The 14657-nt window shown below is 39.8% G+C and overlaps 1 protein-coding gene across 2 annotated transcripts in view; it reads right to left on the bottom strand.

The window, feature by feature from the left end:
- LOC106058455 (uncharacterized) overlaps positions 1–14657 on the bottom strand; it is a 69007-nt gene that overhangs the window by 13329 nt on the left and 41021 nt on the right. For both annotated transcript variants that reach the window (XM_056014377.1, XM_056014376.1), the window contains exon 5: positions 12790–12883. In XM_056014377.1, coding sequence (XP_055870352.1) covers positions 12790–12883 — 94 coding nt within the window. The remainder of the gene's footprint in view (positions 1–12789; positions 12884–14657) is intronic.

Here is a 14657-nt window from a genome sequence, read left to right as displayed (position 1 = left end):
CATTTTGTCGGAGAACCTGTCCCGCAAACCTCATGCGTCGCTCTCTCACAATCTTACTAAAGGGTCGACTCCCAGTTCGGCATAGGATTTCCTTGATTTAAACCCGATCTCTATAACTGACTACTAAAATCTGTCTTAGCCATCTTTGTTGAGCCACATTTAGTGTTTTTCAATTTCGGCAGATGACTATTCACTACACTTTATTAAGGGAGCCCTGCCAATGGTAAAAATGTGTAACCACTCTTGAATACGCTCTTGGAATTAAGTGACTGTAGTTTGCTTTAGATTTTATATCGAAAAGAGAAGTTTTATCGTCAAAATCATCTTTTGGGGGTTTTCCACCTCAAAATGCTCTGTAGGGGGATCTTAAACTCAAAATCATCTGGAGGGGTTTTAAACTTTAAACAAACGCCATCTGTAGAAGAGGGGTTTAAACTCAAAACCCCTGATTGGATTGGCTACGCTCAAATAATTTTAGTGTGTAATTTCCTTTTTTTTTATATTGAAGAGGTATTTTTAGCATTAAACCCCTCTGAATGGGGGTTTAAACTCAAAACCCCTTTTGGCAACGCTCATAGCATTTTGAGTGCGTAATTTGCTTTTTTTCTTACACTGAAGATGTATTTTTTAGCCTCAAAACCCCTTTGACTACACTCAAAACATTTTGAGTGTATAATTTGCTTTGTTTTAATTATTAAAGAGGTATTTTTTACCTTCAAACCCCGCTGAAGTGGGGTTTAAACTAAAAACTAAGTCAAAACCCATTTAGCTACGCACATAACATTTTGAGTGCGTAATTAACTTTTTTTTTATATTGAAGAGGGGGTTTATCGTAAATTTTGGAGGGGGTTTTAAAATCAAAATCTCCCTTAACTGTGCTCTTGGAATTAGGGGATTTTCGTTTGCATTTTTGTTTTGTTTTATAGAAGAGGGGGGGTTAACTGCAAAAACCCCAAGTAGGGGGTTTAAAACTCAAAACCCCTGGTAGGGGGTTTTAAACTCAAAACCCCCTGGTTAGGGGTTTTAAACTCAAAACCCCATTGGTTGTGCTGGGGCAATTGATGGTTTAGTATTAAAATCTCTCCTAAAATAAACAAAATCAAAGCAAAAAATCATTCACTAAATTCCGATCCCACCCCCAAAGGGGGGGGGGGATTTCATTTCGGGGGGGGGGGGGGGTTGAACCCCAACCCCCCCCCCTGGCTACGCCCATGTATGTATGTATGTATGTATGTATGTATGTATGTATGTATGTATGTATGTATGTATGATGTATGTATATATAAGGTTTAAAGACGCATTTTTGTGCGTTTTGTCTGTCAGTCTGCCTGTCCGTCATGTTATTATCGAAAAAAAAAAAGACTAAAAGCTATTGAAAATCAATTTAATTTCCCTTCCGAAACATGGCAATATATATTTATAGTAAGAGAAAATAAAAATTCCAGATGAATCAAATACCGTTAATTACAATTTTTGGGATAGTCTCGTTTGAAAATAAAATCTACCATAGCCTTGGGGAGAGATTTTCAAACCATACTTTGGTGTTAGGAAGTTGTTTTCCTTAAAATTTGGAACATAATATTTACGATAATTAGATTTTCTAACGTTTGAGCTAAAAAATTTAATGTAGTGTAAGAGAGAAGTGCGATTTTACATAAATAAAGTTAAAAAAATTTCTAAAAAAATCCGGAAAAAACAATTTTCGTAAATGAGAAGAACATTCTCTCTTTTTTTTTGTTTATTAGAAGAGGGATTTCAAAGAATTATTTGGCGTTAGTAGATTTTTCATATAAAATTCGGAACATTTTTGGAGACGATTTGTAAGGAAATTAAAGTAATGTAGGTCGATTTCTTTTTCAAAACAAAATCCGGAACATACTTTACCGATTAAATAACTTTTGGTATTGTTACGATCTCTCTTCCTAATCCGGCCTTCCGTAAACACTGCTAAAACTCAACACAACACATCAACACATCAAGAACTTGACAACAAGAGCTCCACAATATCGGGTACTTTAATAATGAGTGAATAAGTAGATAACAGCCAATACTAGACAATTGGCATCAAACACATCAACAACTGAAATGTCACTCTGTACATCACCGTACAAAACTCTACTGTCTCTCTTTCTGGACTTGTACATCAACACATGAGGACTCGACCAGGACCGACTTCATAGCCGACTAACAGTCCCGGTCTCGACGCTCTCCGGTCTTGAACTGCCGCTTTCCTACACACTGTGTCACTCGTACACGCAGGCTTTCGATCACATCACCATAACATTGGTCATATTTGCGTGTAATCGTAGTACTGTCCCTTGTCCATGGCCCCGCTGACCTGAGTGATTCACGTGTGTGTCAGCTGAGCCTGAGTTAGCCCTTTTGCGCCGCCAATAGGGTCGTAACAGTATGTTTCGGCAAGAAAATTAACTGTAAAATAGGTCTAAAAATGATTTTCAATAATCGTTTCTAGTAAATTACTTTCTTTTTTGAAATTCCTGAACAACCTATTGTCGACATTTTTGAAAAAATAAAGTCATTTGACATACATTTGTTTTTAGTTGAAAATACGGAACAATTTGATATCGATAAATAAACAATAGTGACGTATTGTCAAAGAATATACGTGTAATATTAGTCAATTATGCAATTTCAAACAATCATTTGACATAATTTATTTTGTATAAAACAATATCCGGAACGACTTTATAGTTAATGAAATATAAGTCAGTAGAGATTTTCATTTAGCATTTATATGCTATTTACAATAAAAACCAGAGCAACACATTATTGATCATATGTTTTTGCAACGTTTAAGCATGGAAATTAAATGTAATATAAATTAGAAGAGCAAACTATCATTGCTTGGCATTGATTTTTTTTTCACAAAAACATCCGGAACAATCTATTTTATATACTTAAAACTTTTGAGATGTTTCGGAAGGAACATTAAAGGTTAAATCAGATTTTCAATAGCTTTTTGAGTTGTTTTTGTTATCTAAACGTGACAGACAGACCGATCGGCAAACAAAACGCATAAAAATAAGCGTCTTTTATCCAGATGTGGTCACTAAACAAAAAATAAATAAAATTTGAGTATCAAGTCCATTTTAACAAATGTGCGTGATAATTACATACAAAGTACATTTTTAGCCTTTATAAGAAACATAAATGTTTTCTTTTAATTTTAAAAGCTAGTTGACCAGAAAAAAAAACACCTTTAACTAATATTTATATAATCGACTTAGTGATACTGAAAATACGCAAATGATTGTCGTTCTTTGTTAACATATTGTAACATTACCTCCCATACATTTATGTAATTGTTTCAGAATTGGTGTATTTTTATGAAAAAAAAAAACGCTTGCATAATTAATTTTATAAATTAAACGGTTTGCTTTTAGAAAACCAAAAGTAGCCGTTGCAACTAAACTTTTCAAGCTGCATCGCATGATGAAAAAATATTTTTCATTTCTTTTCTAGTTTTCGAGATCTGAGTGTGACAAACGGACATTTTGCACAAATATAACAGCGGCTTTCCCCCTTACGGGGGCCGCTAATAAATCTGTGCGATTAGAAATATTTTTACCAATTGTTTTTTTTTTTTATCGCAATTTCATGCTTTTAGCTTTCTCTTCTCAATACGCTATGATCCTATCACTCGTCTAGACCAGTTGGAAAGAGGTGGGGGAGATAGAATGGGTATCTGGATGATCGTTTTGTAAATCTATTATATAAAGTAGAATGTAAGGCGTATGTATGTATGCATGTATGTATGTAACGAATAGAAATCAAAACCGTTTGACCAATCTTGATAAAACTTGGCAGGAATGTTCCTTGGGTACTAACTTTGACCGTAGTGTATGTATTGTAGCCCTAAACAGACTTAAGACCCTCAAAAAAAAAAGTTGTCTGACTCTATTAAAGCTACAGTATTTATGGATCAAGGCTTTGTTTACAACGTTGAGATGAGAAAAGATCGAAAGGATTTAGATCTAGATCTAATTTTAAGAAATACACTTTGCGCAGATAGCTTTTTACTTTGACACATAAAAATACAAAAGAAGGTCCATTGATTTCATTATATAATAAAATTAACCTTCAAATTTGTGTTAAATTATTAAAAGCAAGGTCTATTCACAGTTAAACTAATAAAGTTAGTAAAAGTTTAATAATTTAGTAAAAATCTTTTGTAAATATTATATGTTCACAATTTCACAAATCAAATTTTCGTAGACAACCCCACCTCCCGGACAAAGCCCAGTACCTTCCCAGGGTCGACACTATCGAACAGTGTTTTTAAGTTGTGTGCTCTAAAAATTGTCCCCTAATATCCTGATATCTGGGGCAGTCAATGAGGATATGTTCCACGGTGAGACGAGAGTCACAGTACTCACAAAGTGGGGGCACCTCTCTCTTCAGCACAACGGAGAGCGTGATGTAGGTGTGGCCAATCCTAAGTCCTGTATGTATTGTAGCATGGTCATTGTCAAAAGTCACTCAATTTTATCACAGCATTAATTATTATTATTTATATATTTTATTTTAATTATTTCTTATTTTGGTCCCGATTTCACTACCAACCTCCACCACTTTCCGCTAGACTAAGTCCACCACCTTGGCGACAAGGCCACGACTCTTCGCTTATCTCCACTTAACCGGAGGAAAGATAAACACACAGTCACTTACTTTGGTCTTACGCGCCGGATGTCCGACGGTCACGGTTGACGCCACCTAAGATGGAAAACGCTTCATTATTTCTTCGACCTCACCCATGTCTCTCTTTGATCAAGGAGATTATTCGTGTCACCACGCCTCTTGAACATTCCAAGGTGCAACTTTCGTCGGACTTTACCCACGTGAGAGATAATCCTTAGCCTATCGCGTTTCCTGTTTCCGCCCATTTCTTCCGGACCTTTATAAGCTAGAATAAGGCGAGTTAGACTCACTCCGTCACTTATTCTCTTCGCTGACCAGTCGAGTCTGGACTATTTCATTCACTCTTACTTCTATAGGAGTACCTGGTGGTAAGCCGAACTTAATCACAGTTCCATCTTAATTACTTTGTGTATATTTCTCACTGGGTATTATTATGTGTATTTTACTTATTTCATATATGTTTAATTAGTGCATTGTGTATTTCCCACTGTCGTAAGTAGGAAACATAAACATTGCAAAGTTATATATTTATGTATTGCATTAATCTATTAATCTACGTGGCTCAATTGATCGTTGATGCAACCATGTATATATTTGTACACCTTATTTTATTCCCTTTATCTCGGCTGACCGCCTTGATAATTTTACTAGCGCACTAATACTGCGCTTAGAAAAAAGAAATGAATTATCTCCCCTTTACTCATTTTACTTCAACGAGAGTCGCGCCCCTTGAACGGACGCTCTGTCTCCATTCAAATTCGCTCCATTGTTTATGGCCGACGGCCATATGTAAACAAACCGTCATGGTCGCTGACCACCGTCCGATTCTCCCCGCCCTTTTTTTTCTTCCAACTTATGTTGTCTAATTGAGATTATTATCTCCATTACTATGTAGATTTTATATTGCTATAATCAGCCATCTATTTTCCCAATCCCTTTTGTCATCATCTCCCCATTGTACTCAAAAGCGAATTCACCAATCTGACGAATGCACCTCAGTCGAGGGCATCGATTAGATGCATGAGAGACATGTCCTAACTTGTCTTTGTTTATCCGCAGCCTCCCTCAGGTGTCTATTTTATTGGATCGGACTATTGGATACTATTTACTTGGTTTTACTATCCAGTGTCATCTGACCACTTGACAAGACTCAATTGCCTATTAACCTACCTGCCTATTAGGCTCTACTACTTGGCGCTATGTTTGACAGTCCACTTGTCAATCTACTAGACACGACGTTCCCCTAGACCACGTGTCTGTGAGAGACGTCATAGTTTCACCAAATCTCCGCAACTCATTGAACTTATCCTGCTAACGATGCTGCCCACGGCAGATCAGCTCTGTCCAAAGCACCCTTGTGCCCACGGTAGCCGGCCACCCGCCCTACTGTGCCCATTACAGATATCAAAACTTTGGATTGAGACTCCACAAGAACTGTATCAACGGCGACCCTCTACCCGCTAGGGCGCCACCTCTAGCTGCAAGACTTCCCGCCAGGATCACAGCCAGCTGCGACATCAGTAGGGCAACCAGCTAAGTGCAGAGGACGAAAGTGACCTACTCTCTAATTAAGTGCTTAGTATGATGATACAATATTGCTAACGAGATAGATGCAAATCCCCTCCCCTATTTTATTCTACCTTGTACATTTGTGTAAATAAATATTCTTTAATTTTTCAACATTTGTATCTTTCTCCATTGTTTGTCTCGTTGCGTGTCTGCTCCCGATTTATCTCTGATGGACCAGTGTGTGTCAATTCAAAAATAATCATCCCCTAGACATCAAACAAGCCACTCATACACGTCATACACGAGGTCCGTCACAATCGTGCTACCACGCCTTGTCAGACCCTTAGATGTGGACCGCCACCTGACATCCGCCACAATCTGTTGTTTGAGTTTGTTGTTGGGTCTCATCCTCCCACCCGATCCTGCCACTCTCGATAGGTGGCAGAGGCAATACTCTGTCTCAGGTCCGAGCAGTGAATTCGGGTTCCTGGCACCGCTTGATTTAGGGCTCTCTTTGCTTCTCTGTCTGCGGTTTCGTTTCCCTCTATGCCCACATGGGAGGGGATCCAGATGAAGGTGACATCCCTATGGTCAGCTGTTATTTGGTCCAACAGCTTTATGCTCTTATGTACCAATGGAATGTCAGTCTTCATCCGCCCCAAAGCTTGCAATGCAGATTTTAAGTCGGAGCATATGATAAATTTTCTTCTTTCTGATGCTTTGACAGCCATTAGTGCAAGCGATATTGCATGTAATTCGGCCGTAAAGATGGAACATCCATCAGGGAGTCTACGGGAGATTGTTTTGTTTCGAAAGGAGCAGGCTCACGCGACCTTTCCATCCATTTTGGATTCGTCAGTGTAAATGGTGCCACAATTTCCGTAGCTCTCCTGCAGTTCCCTATAGTGGACTTGTAGTATGCTTGGGTCTGAATTTTTTTTTTGAAATTAAGGAGGGATACATTTAATTTGGGTTTAATCATCAACCAAGGAGGGTTCTGTGGGATTTCTATTTTAGAGATTTGGTCGATGGGTGGGGTTAAATTTTGGATGGGTTCTCTCATTCGAAGGCCCAACAGCTTTATAACGTTAGGCCTTCGATTGTATAGTTCTACATCTGTAGGGTTAAATATGGAGTTTAAAGCAGGGTTCGTGGGGTTGGATTTTAGCTTGACTATATACTGCAAGCTTTTTCATTATTATGTCCATGGGGAGTTCTCCAGCCTCTACGTGGATACTTGGGATTGGTGATGTACGAAACGCGCCGAGACAGAGACGCAGGGTAGCATTTTGTATGGGTTCCAGTATTTTTAGTTAAGATTTCCTAGCTGCTCCATATATTATGGATCCGTAGTCCAACTTGGATTGGAATAGACTCTGATATAGAAGCAGCAAGGTATCTCTGTCAGCTCCCCAGTCCGTATGGCTGAGTACTCTGAGTATGATTAATGACTTTTGGAATTTCTTCTTAAGTTCCTTAATGTGGGGGAGAAAATTAAATTTGGAATCTAGGGTGAGGTCTAAAAGTTTTGTAGTTTTCACAATATGGATTTTCTTTTTGTGTAAAAGTAGTTCAGGGTCTGGGTGGATTCCCCTTAAATTACAAAAATGCATACTAACTGTTTTGGAGTCCGAAAATTTAAAGCCATTATTGTTTGCCCAATTTTGAATTTATAATTGTAATTTTCTTTCTAAAGTATTCATGTTTTTTCCATGTGTGAAAATGACAAAATCATCAACATACAAAGAGCACTCTATGCCAGGGGACAGAGTCTTTATAATACTGTTTATTTTTATGTTGAATATGGTTTCAAAGAGAATGCTGCCCTGTGGTACACCCATTTCCTAGTCATACGTGTCAGAAGAGGAGTTGCCCACTAGGACCTGAAATTTCCGGTCCTTCAGGAATTCTCCCACAAAGCAGGGAAGGTGTCCCTTAAGCCCCATAAGCTCCAGGTCACGTAGAATGCAATGTTTCCAGGTTGCATCATAGGCCTTTTCTATATCAAAGAATACAGCTACTAGATGTTCTCGTCTAAGGAGTACATTTCTGATGAAAGCTTCCAGCCTTACCAGATGGTCAGTTGTCCGCCCCTGCCGAAATCCGCACTGGTAGTTGGATATTATTTTATTTCTCTCGAGGTACCAGACCAACCTATTGTTTATCATCCTTTCCATGGTTTTGCAGATGCAGCTTGTTAGTGCTATTGGGCGGTAGTTAGCTGGGTCAGACCCAAATCTTCCCGGTTTAGGTATTTGTATAACTGTGGCTTTTCTCCAGCTGTTTGGGAAAGCACCTGTTTGCCATACACAGTTATAGATTTTTAGCAGGGTTACCAATGAGGGTTCGGGAAGATGCTTGAGGAACTGATAGTGGATTTCATCTTCTCCTGGCGCCGTATCATGCGATTTGTCCAGCGAGTCCCTCAGTTCTTCAAGCGAGAACGGTTTGTTATAATCTTCATTGTTCTCTGATCTGAAGTCAATGGGGTGTCTTTCCTCCCTTTTTTTGACTTTTTGGAATTCTGGATTGTAGTGTGCAGTGGATGATTTATCTGCTATTGAGGCTGCAAGGCATATAGCTATATCTCTGGGGGACGTAACAGTTCGTCCTTGGTTTTTCAAATGCCCTATTGCATTTGATTCTTTCCCTTTCATTCGCCTTACTGCATTCCAAACCGATTTAGCAGAAGTTTTGGCATCCAGACTGCTAACAAAATTTCTCCAGGAATTTTCCAGGATTCTTTATAAATGCAGCCAGACGTTTTTTCCTATCGCCAATAGCAGTTCTGCAAGGTGTATCAAACCATGGTTTGCTAAGCCGTTTTGGATTTGCGGAGGTTAGGGGAACAACTGTCGGGGCAATATCAAGTAGTTTGCTAGCAAAAATATCAACTGGGCTCTGTTCATTAAGGATATATTCTGTGACAGCCTTGGAGCATCTTTTTTAGAATCGTTCCCAATCTGCTTTATTCAGCTTCCACCGCTGAGGTCGTTCCATATTAGGGGAGATTGTTAGCAATGATGATTGGGAAGTGGTCACTTCCCCGTAGATCATTGCTTACTGACCATTTAAAATCGTCCAGAAGTCCAGGGACGCATACGCTGAGGTCAATGCAAGGGAGAGATCTAGTTCCTGGATGCAAGTACATCGGTGATGCATCATTAAGTATGCATAAATCATGTTGGAGAAAGATATCCTCCAATATGCGACCTCTTGCTTCATTTTAATGGATACCCACATAGTGTTATGGGCATTGACGTCTCCAAGGATTACATGGGGGCGAAAGAGCTGTTCTTTTAGGTAGGTTCTCAATGTCTGTTGGATTCAATCGAGCGCCTGGAGCAAGTGATAACCTTGTGTAGAGTTAACCGGTATCCTAGCTACTACGGCCTGTAGTGTGGTTTAGAGTTCTACCCTCTCATGGGGGATGCAGTCCTTCACAAGGATACAGACTCCACCTGATGCTCTCTCCGCATTTTCAACAGTATGTGCTGTAACTGCGAAAACTAATAATATCCGAGTTTTCCAGAAATGTATCCTGTGGGCAAACAGCTACAGGAGTCTCCGAGTTCATCGGTAGCTGCATTTCCTCATAATTGACCTTAAGGTCGCTACAGTTCCACTGCACAATCCTGGAATCCATGGCTTATTCTAAATGACCTACTTGGAGCTATTAGGCCTTGGAAGCCCCCGGAGGGGTTTCCCTTTATTCCTGTAACCTTTTGGGGAAGTCTTTCTCTCTGGAGAGGAAAGATTGCTCCGATTAAGCGGACGCTATTTACTCCTTCCACACTTCAGGTATCTTCTACTTTAGTTTGGCTTCTCCCTAGGGAGTTGATAAATCCCTAATTCAGTAGAAGTTGGGGTGTCTGGCTGGGTTCTCCGAGGAGAAACTGAGCCACAGGATAGTCCTTGGAGTAGGCTGAGTGGCCAGCGTGACAGCTTGGGCATTTGAACTGGGCTGCAGCCCTTCTCCTCATGACCCTCTACAGCACATCTGCCGCGCCGTGTCCATAATCCTGAAACTTTAAGCACCTCATGGGGTTAGAGATATAGGGCCTCACTGGAACTCGTAGGTACATACTCTAGCGGTGTCCTAGTTCCTCACCATCCCTACGCCTACGCCTTGTAATGCGCCGGGCATGGGTGACTCCTTTAATTCCACTATTTCCTTCTCGCAACATTCCAGCAGGTCTCTACAGCTGATTACACCTCTGCTGGTGTTCTGACTCTTGTGTGGCATGACGTCTACATGGAGATCACAGATTCTTCTGCATCGTAGAAGCCCATCAGAGTGTATCTTGCTATTAACTTCTACGAGACATTCAGGTGATTTGTGCAGCTTTGATACACTCTTGCGCTCTCCCACTACTGCCTTAAGTGCCTTGCGAATGAGAAAAGGGTTCATCTTTGTCAGGCTTTTCCCCTCTTCTGTGCATATGACCACCTTCGTATTTTGCCCAAACATAAATCTGGGGCAAGTATTTTTTTTTTTGGTGTTGCCCATATACATTTATGGTTGTTCGACACCTGTGCTCCCCATCCGCCAACGAGTCCAACAAGGAGACAAGCCATTCTGATGTTCAGAATGAGCCCGGCAGGGTGCTATACTCAGTCAGCTTCTGCATCGGACATTTGTCCGATACAGCAGCTTCCCGATGGTACATCTAGCCACTGCCCTCCAGCATAGGTTGATGACCTCAGGTCTAGAGGAACTTAAGCCAAAGTACTGTGTTGTAGTAACTTATCCTCGGATAGGCACCTACTCAAATACCAGAATCTCTTTATCCCCCCTTACCCGTCGCAGTCCACGGCAAACGGACTGGTCTAAGACGTAGGGAGATTTTAAAGATAAGGAGAGAGAGAGTGATGGGTAATGAATGCAGACCGAGGAAGAGAGGAGGCAGATACAATTATAAAAAACAAGTAGGGCACTTTTGAGCTCCTAAAGTGCTAAGCGAAGAGAAGCTCAGTTTAACGTCATGTCTCAGGACGCTATTTTTTATTTAATTATTTTTTTACAATAAAAATACTAAATACTAAGTAATACAAATAATCACAAAAACATTTTTTAATAAGTGAATCGTATACATGTACGAGGTAAGTTTTCACAACTAAATGTAATTAATTAAGCTTACGTTATTTTATTTTTGAAGACGGCTTGTCTGCCCATCTAACCTGTCAATATAAAAGATGAGGGGGTGTAGGTCACGTCAGGTTGGGACCATAATTGCTTGGAAGTGCAGGGTGGGAATTTTATTGTTCTCTACCTGAAAATGCCTTGGTCAACTGAAATTTATGGGATCGGGAGCATCTAAATTCATTGTCCATTCATCGTGTCCTCGGATACGAATCTCATTTGTTATAGTTCGTTCTATTTAATCGTTAAATATTTTTTTTTTCTTTTTAAATACCGTAATCCGATCCTTTTTTTTCTTCATATCGAAAAAAAAGTTTCTTCATATAGAAAAATATGTTATTACAAAATGTTGCGTGCTTTCTAAAACATTGACAAAACGGCCGTAGCCAAAAAGGCATCACCAAACGTCGCGTACCGGAATGGTATAGAGGAGGAATTTGCCAAACTGTATAGTGCTCTGCATGTTTTAGGGAATAGCTTTCGGTAGTTTACGTAGTTTAATTGGACAGACAATTTTCTCTAGTACTACAAACAGACCACTTCTACCGACAAGATCAAAAGCCTAATGAAAGTATGTGGAAGGAAATCGCGCAAGATCGGACAACAAGGAGACAGACTGTGAGTGCTGGTACAAACCTCACCGAAAGCAAAAGGGTTGAAGTGGCGTTAGACATAAGAATGATAACGAAATCTGCGCTATCAGAAAGTCCTAAAACAGGTGCATTTTCATGCACGAACTGTGGCAAACTTTGCCGCTCAAATGTTGGCTTGTTTAATCACTACAAATTCTGCCAGATTCGAGAAAAAAAATCGAAAAAAGGGATTCATCTAGGCGCACCCATTGTCTTTCGAGACAGAAGGAGCAATATATATATAAAGTAATTAAGCTAAATCCTGTGCGAGAAGTTCAATGTTGACGTGAATGATTGAAAAGCTTAACACCTGACCATGAAGCTGCTAGCTTAGTTGCTTATTCTGGTTAAGTCGATCGAAGTTAAACCAAATAATGTCGGAGACAAAAGCGTCATTATTTCACTAAACTAGAACCAGAGTTTCCTCGAGGCTGTTCTTCTGAAGCCTTAATACAGCAAGGCAGCGGAAGGGTAGTTTAAAATCAAAGTACACATCAAACCAGATGACTTATTAAGTTGACAAATTCCACCTGAACATCGCTCTCAATTTTAGAAGACCAGGTATCATCTACCTTAACCTGCCACTTCCGGATGGCCTAGTGTCTAAGCTATACAAGTCAGCACAGATGCGTGCTGGCCTTAGTTGTCAGAAGCTATATCTACTTGCCCAACTCCCCTCCCACTACATTATAATATCACATCTTTTGTTGTTAATGTTGTTCACAGCCATTTTAATGTTTGAAAATATGAAAGTGCGCTATATATTTACATTTGGATTAGCTAAACAGGGTTAATGTTTTAAACAAGATTCGTCTCTCCTAACTCTAAGAAATATTTTTATCTTACCTTAAATCTATGCTACTTTTTTTTATTTTAGTAACCAAATCATGATGGGAGTCATTTTCAACACTTTCTCCATTTACAGAAAGAATCACGTCACCTGGAAAGTGAAATATGTATTTTGTCTCGATGATATATGTTTATTGAGTCCTACACATAAAACTCATTTTATAACTTTGTACGCACACATATATCCATGGAGGTAAGGGATAGAATTCACAAGTAAAATTTCTCTGTGGGCAAGCGTTACTATGCATAGAATGGAAAGAAAAAAAAAGCAACATACACATAAAAACCTTTAGAAGCCGAAGAATATCATTTTTGGTGGTTGGGGAGGGGGGGGGGCATAGAACGAAAAGTATGTGTCTGTGTGTTTTTAAGAGTAACGGTGTTATAATGCGAGTCATTTCAATTCATTGTAACAGGTGCTAAAATTCACGGGCCAAATTATTAAAGTTAAAATGCGGACCATTCTATTGAAAGTACAAAAAAAAAAAAAAAAAGAGAATGGTGCTATTTTCCTCTGTGCATGTGAGGACGAAATGGTGCCTGAGTTGATCTTTGTAGCGGTTACGGGGGGCTCGCCAAAGAAAATCGTCTCTGGCATGAGGTCGTCTCCCAAGCGGGACAGGTGTCAGACCCAGCGTAGCTGTCGAACGATAAATTAGTGCTTATACACTGTCCACATTGGCCTCCAGCAGAACACAGTTTTTGTATGTAGTCGTACCAGCGTTGGACCATTATGGTGCGAATACATATTTGATGGAAGCGTTCGAGGAGCCTTAAATGCCTTTCTATAGAGCACCCAGGTCTCGGAGCCATATCAAGTGGTTCTCACCACTGCTTTATAAGCATTAACTTTTGTTGCTAGGTGAAGAGACCCATTCCGCATATTCTTAGCTTGAGAGACGATTTGCGAGACGGTTGTCTTTTCTCTTGATTGTGACGCACCGTTGGACACTGTGCTTCAAAAGTAGGTAAAGTGGTCAACAATATAAGTAGATGGCCATTCACATTGATTTTCGGATCTGGATTAGTTCCCATTGAGGCACTGGCGAATCCATTGGGGGGGGGGGACGGCATTGGCGATCACCCCTCTCACTCGGCCTACACCCCCCCCCTTGGGGGGGGGGGAAACGAATTTTAGTATAGAATTAAAAAAATTTTGTATACGAATTTATCACTTATGTTAATAATATATACTAATTATTTATATTTCAAGCTATTTTTAGTTTTTTTTCGCCCCCCCCCCCTCCCACTAATATGTTGCCTAATTTGGTGGTGTTGGGAGGGGGCGATGGCATCAATACCGCCCCCACCCACATAAACTTTTAAGCGTGGGGGGGGGGGCAGTCCAATTTATTTGTAGAAATCACTATTACCCTTCCCGCCGAAACCCTTTGAGTGAGGGGTGGCGGTCATACTTACATGGGGAAATCATAGTTTGTGAACAAAATTTGTTGAATTAAAATATAATTTTTATATTATATCGCTACCCGTCTGGTATTTTTGCCGATTCAGTGGGGTAAGGGGGAGGGGCGATTGCATCTACTGCCCTCCCCACTCTAGCCCTCTGAGTGGGGGGGCGGTCCTATTTTTATGGAGAAATCATAGTTTGTGAACAAATTTTTTTAGTTGCATAGCTATATAATATAAGGTACACATTGATGTTTTAACCCATTTTTAGCGGCCCCCGAAAGGGGAAAAGACGCTATTAGTTTTGTGTGAAATGTCTGTCCGTTTTAGATCTCGTAAACTAGAAAAGATATTGAAAATCGGACATCACAATATTTTAGACCATTCAAAGTTCTGATGCAACGGCTACTTTTTTTTTTCTGAAAGCGAAAAATGTAATTTTTAAAATCAGTTATGCA

This window comes from Biomphalaria glabrata, chromosome 16, assembly GCF_947242115.1.
Source record: "Biomphalaria glabrata chromosome 16, xgBioGlab47.1, whole genome shotgun sequence".
Lineage (NCBI taxonomy): Eukaryota > Metazoa > Mollusca > Gastropoda > Planorbidae > Biomphalaria > Biomphalaria glabrata.
Note: the sequence above shows the minus strand (reverse complement) of the source record. Positions and strands in the feature narration are given on the sequence as shown.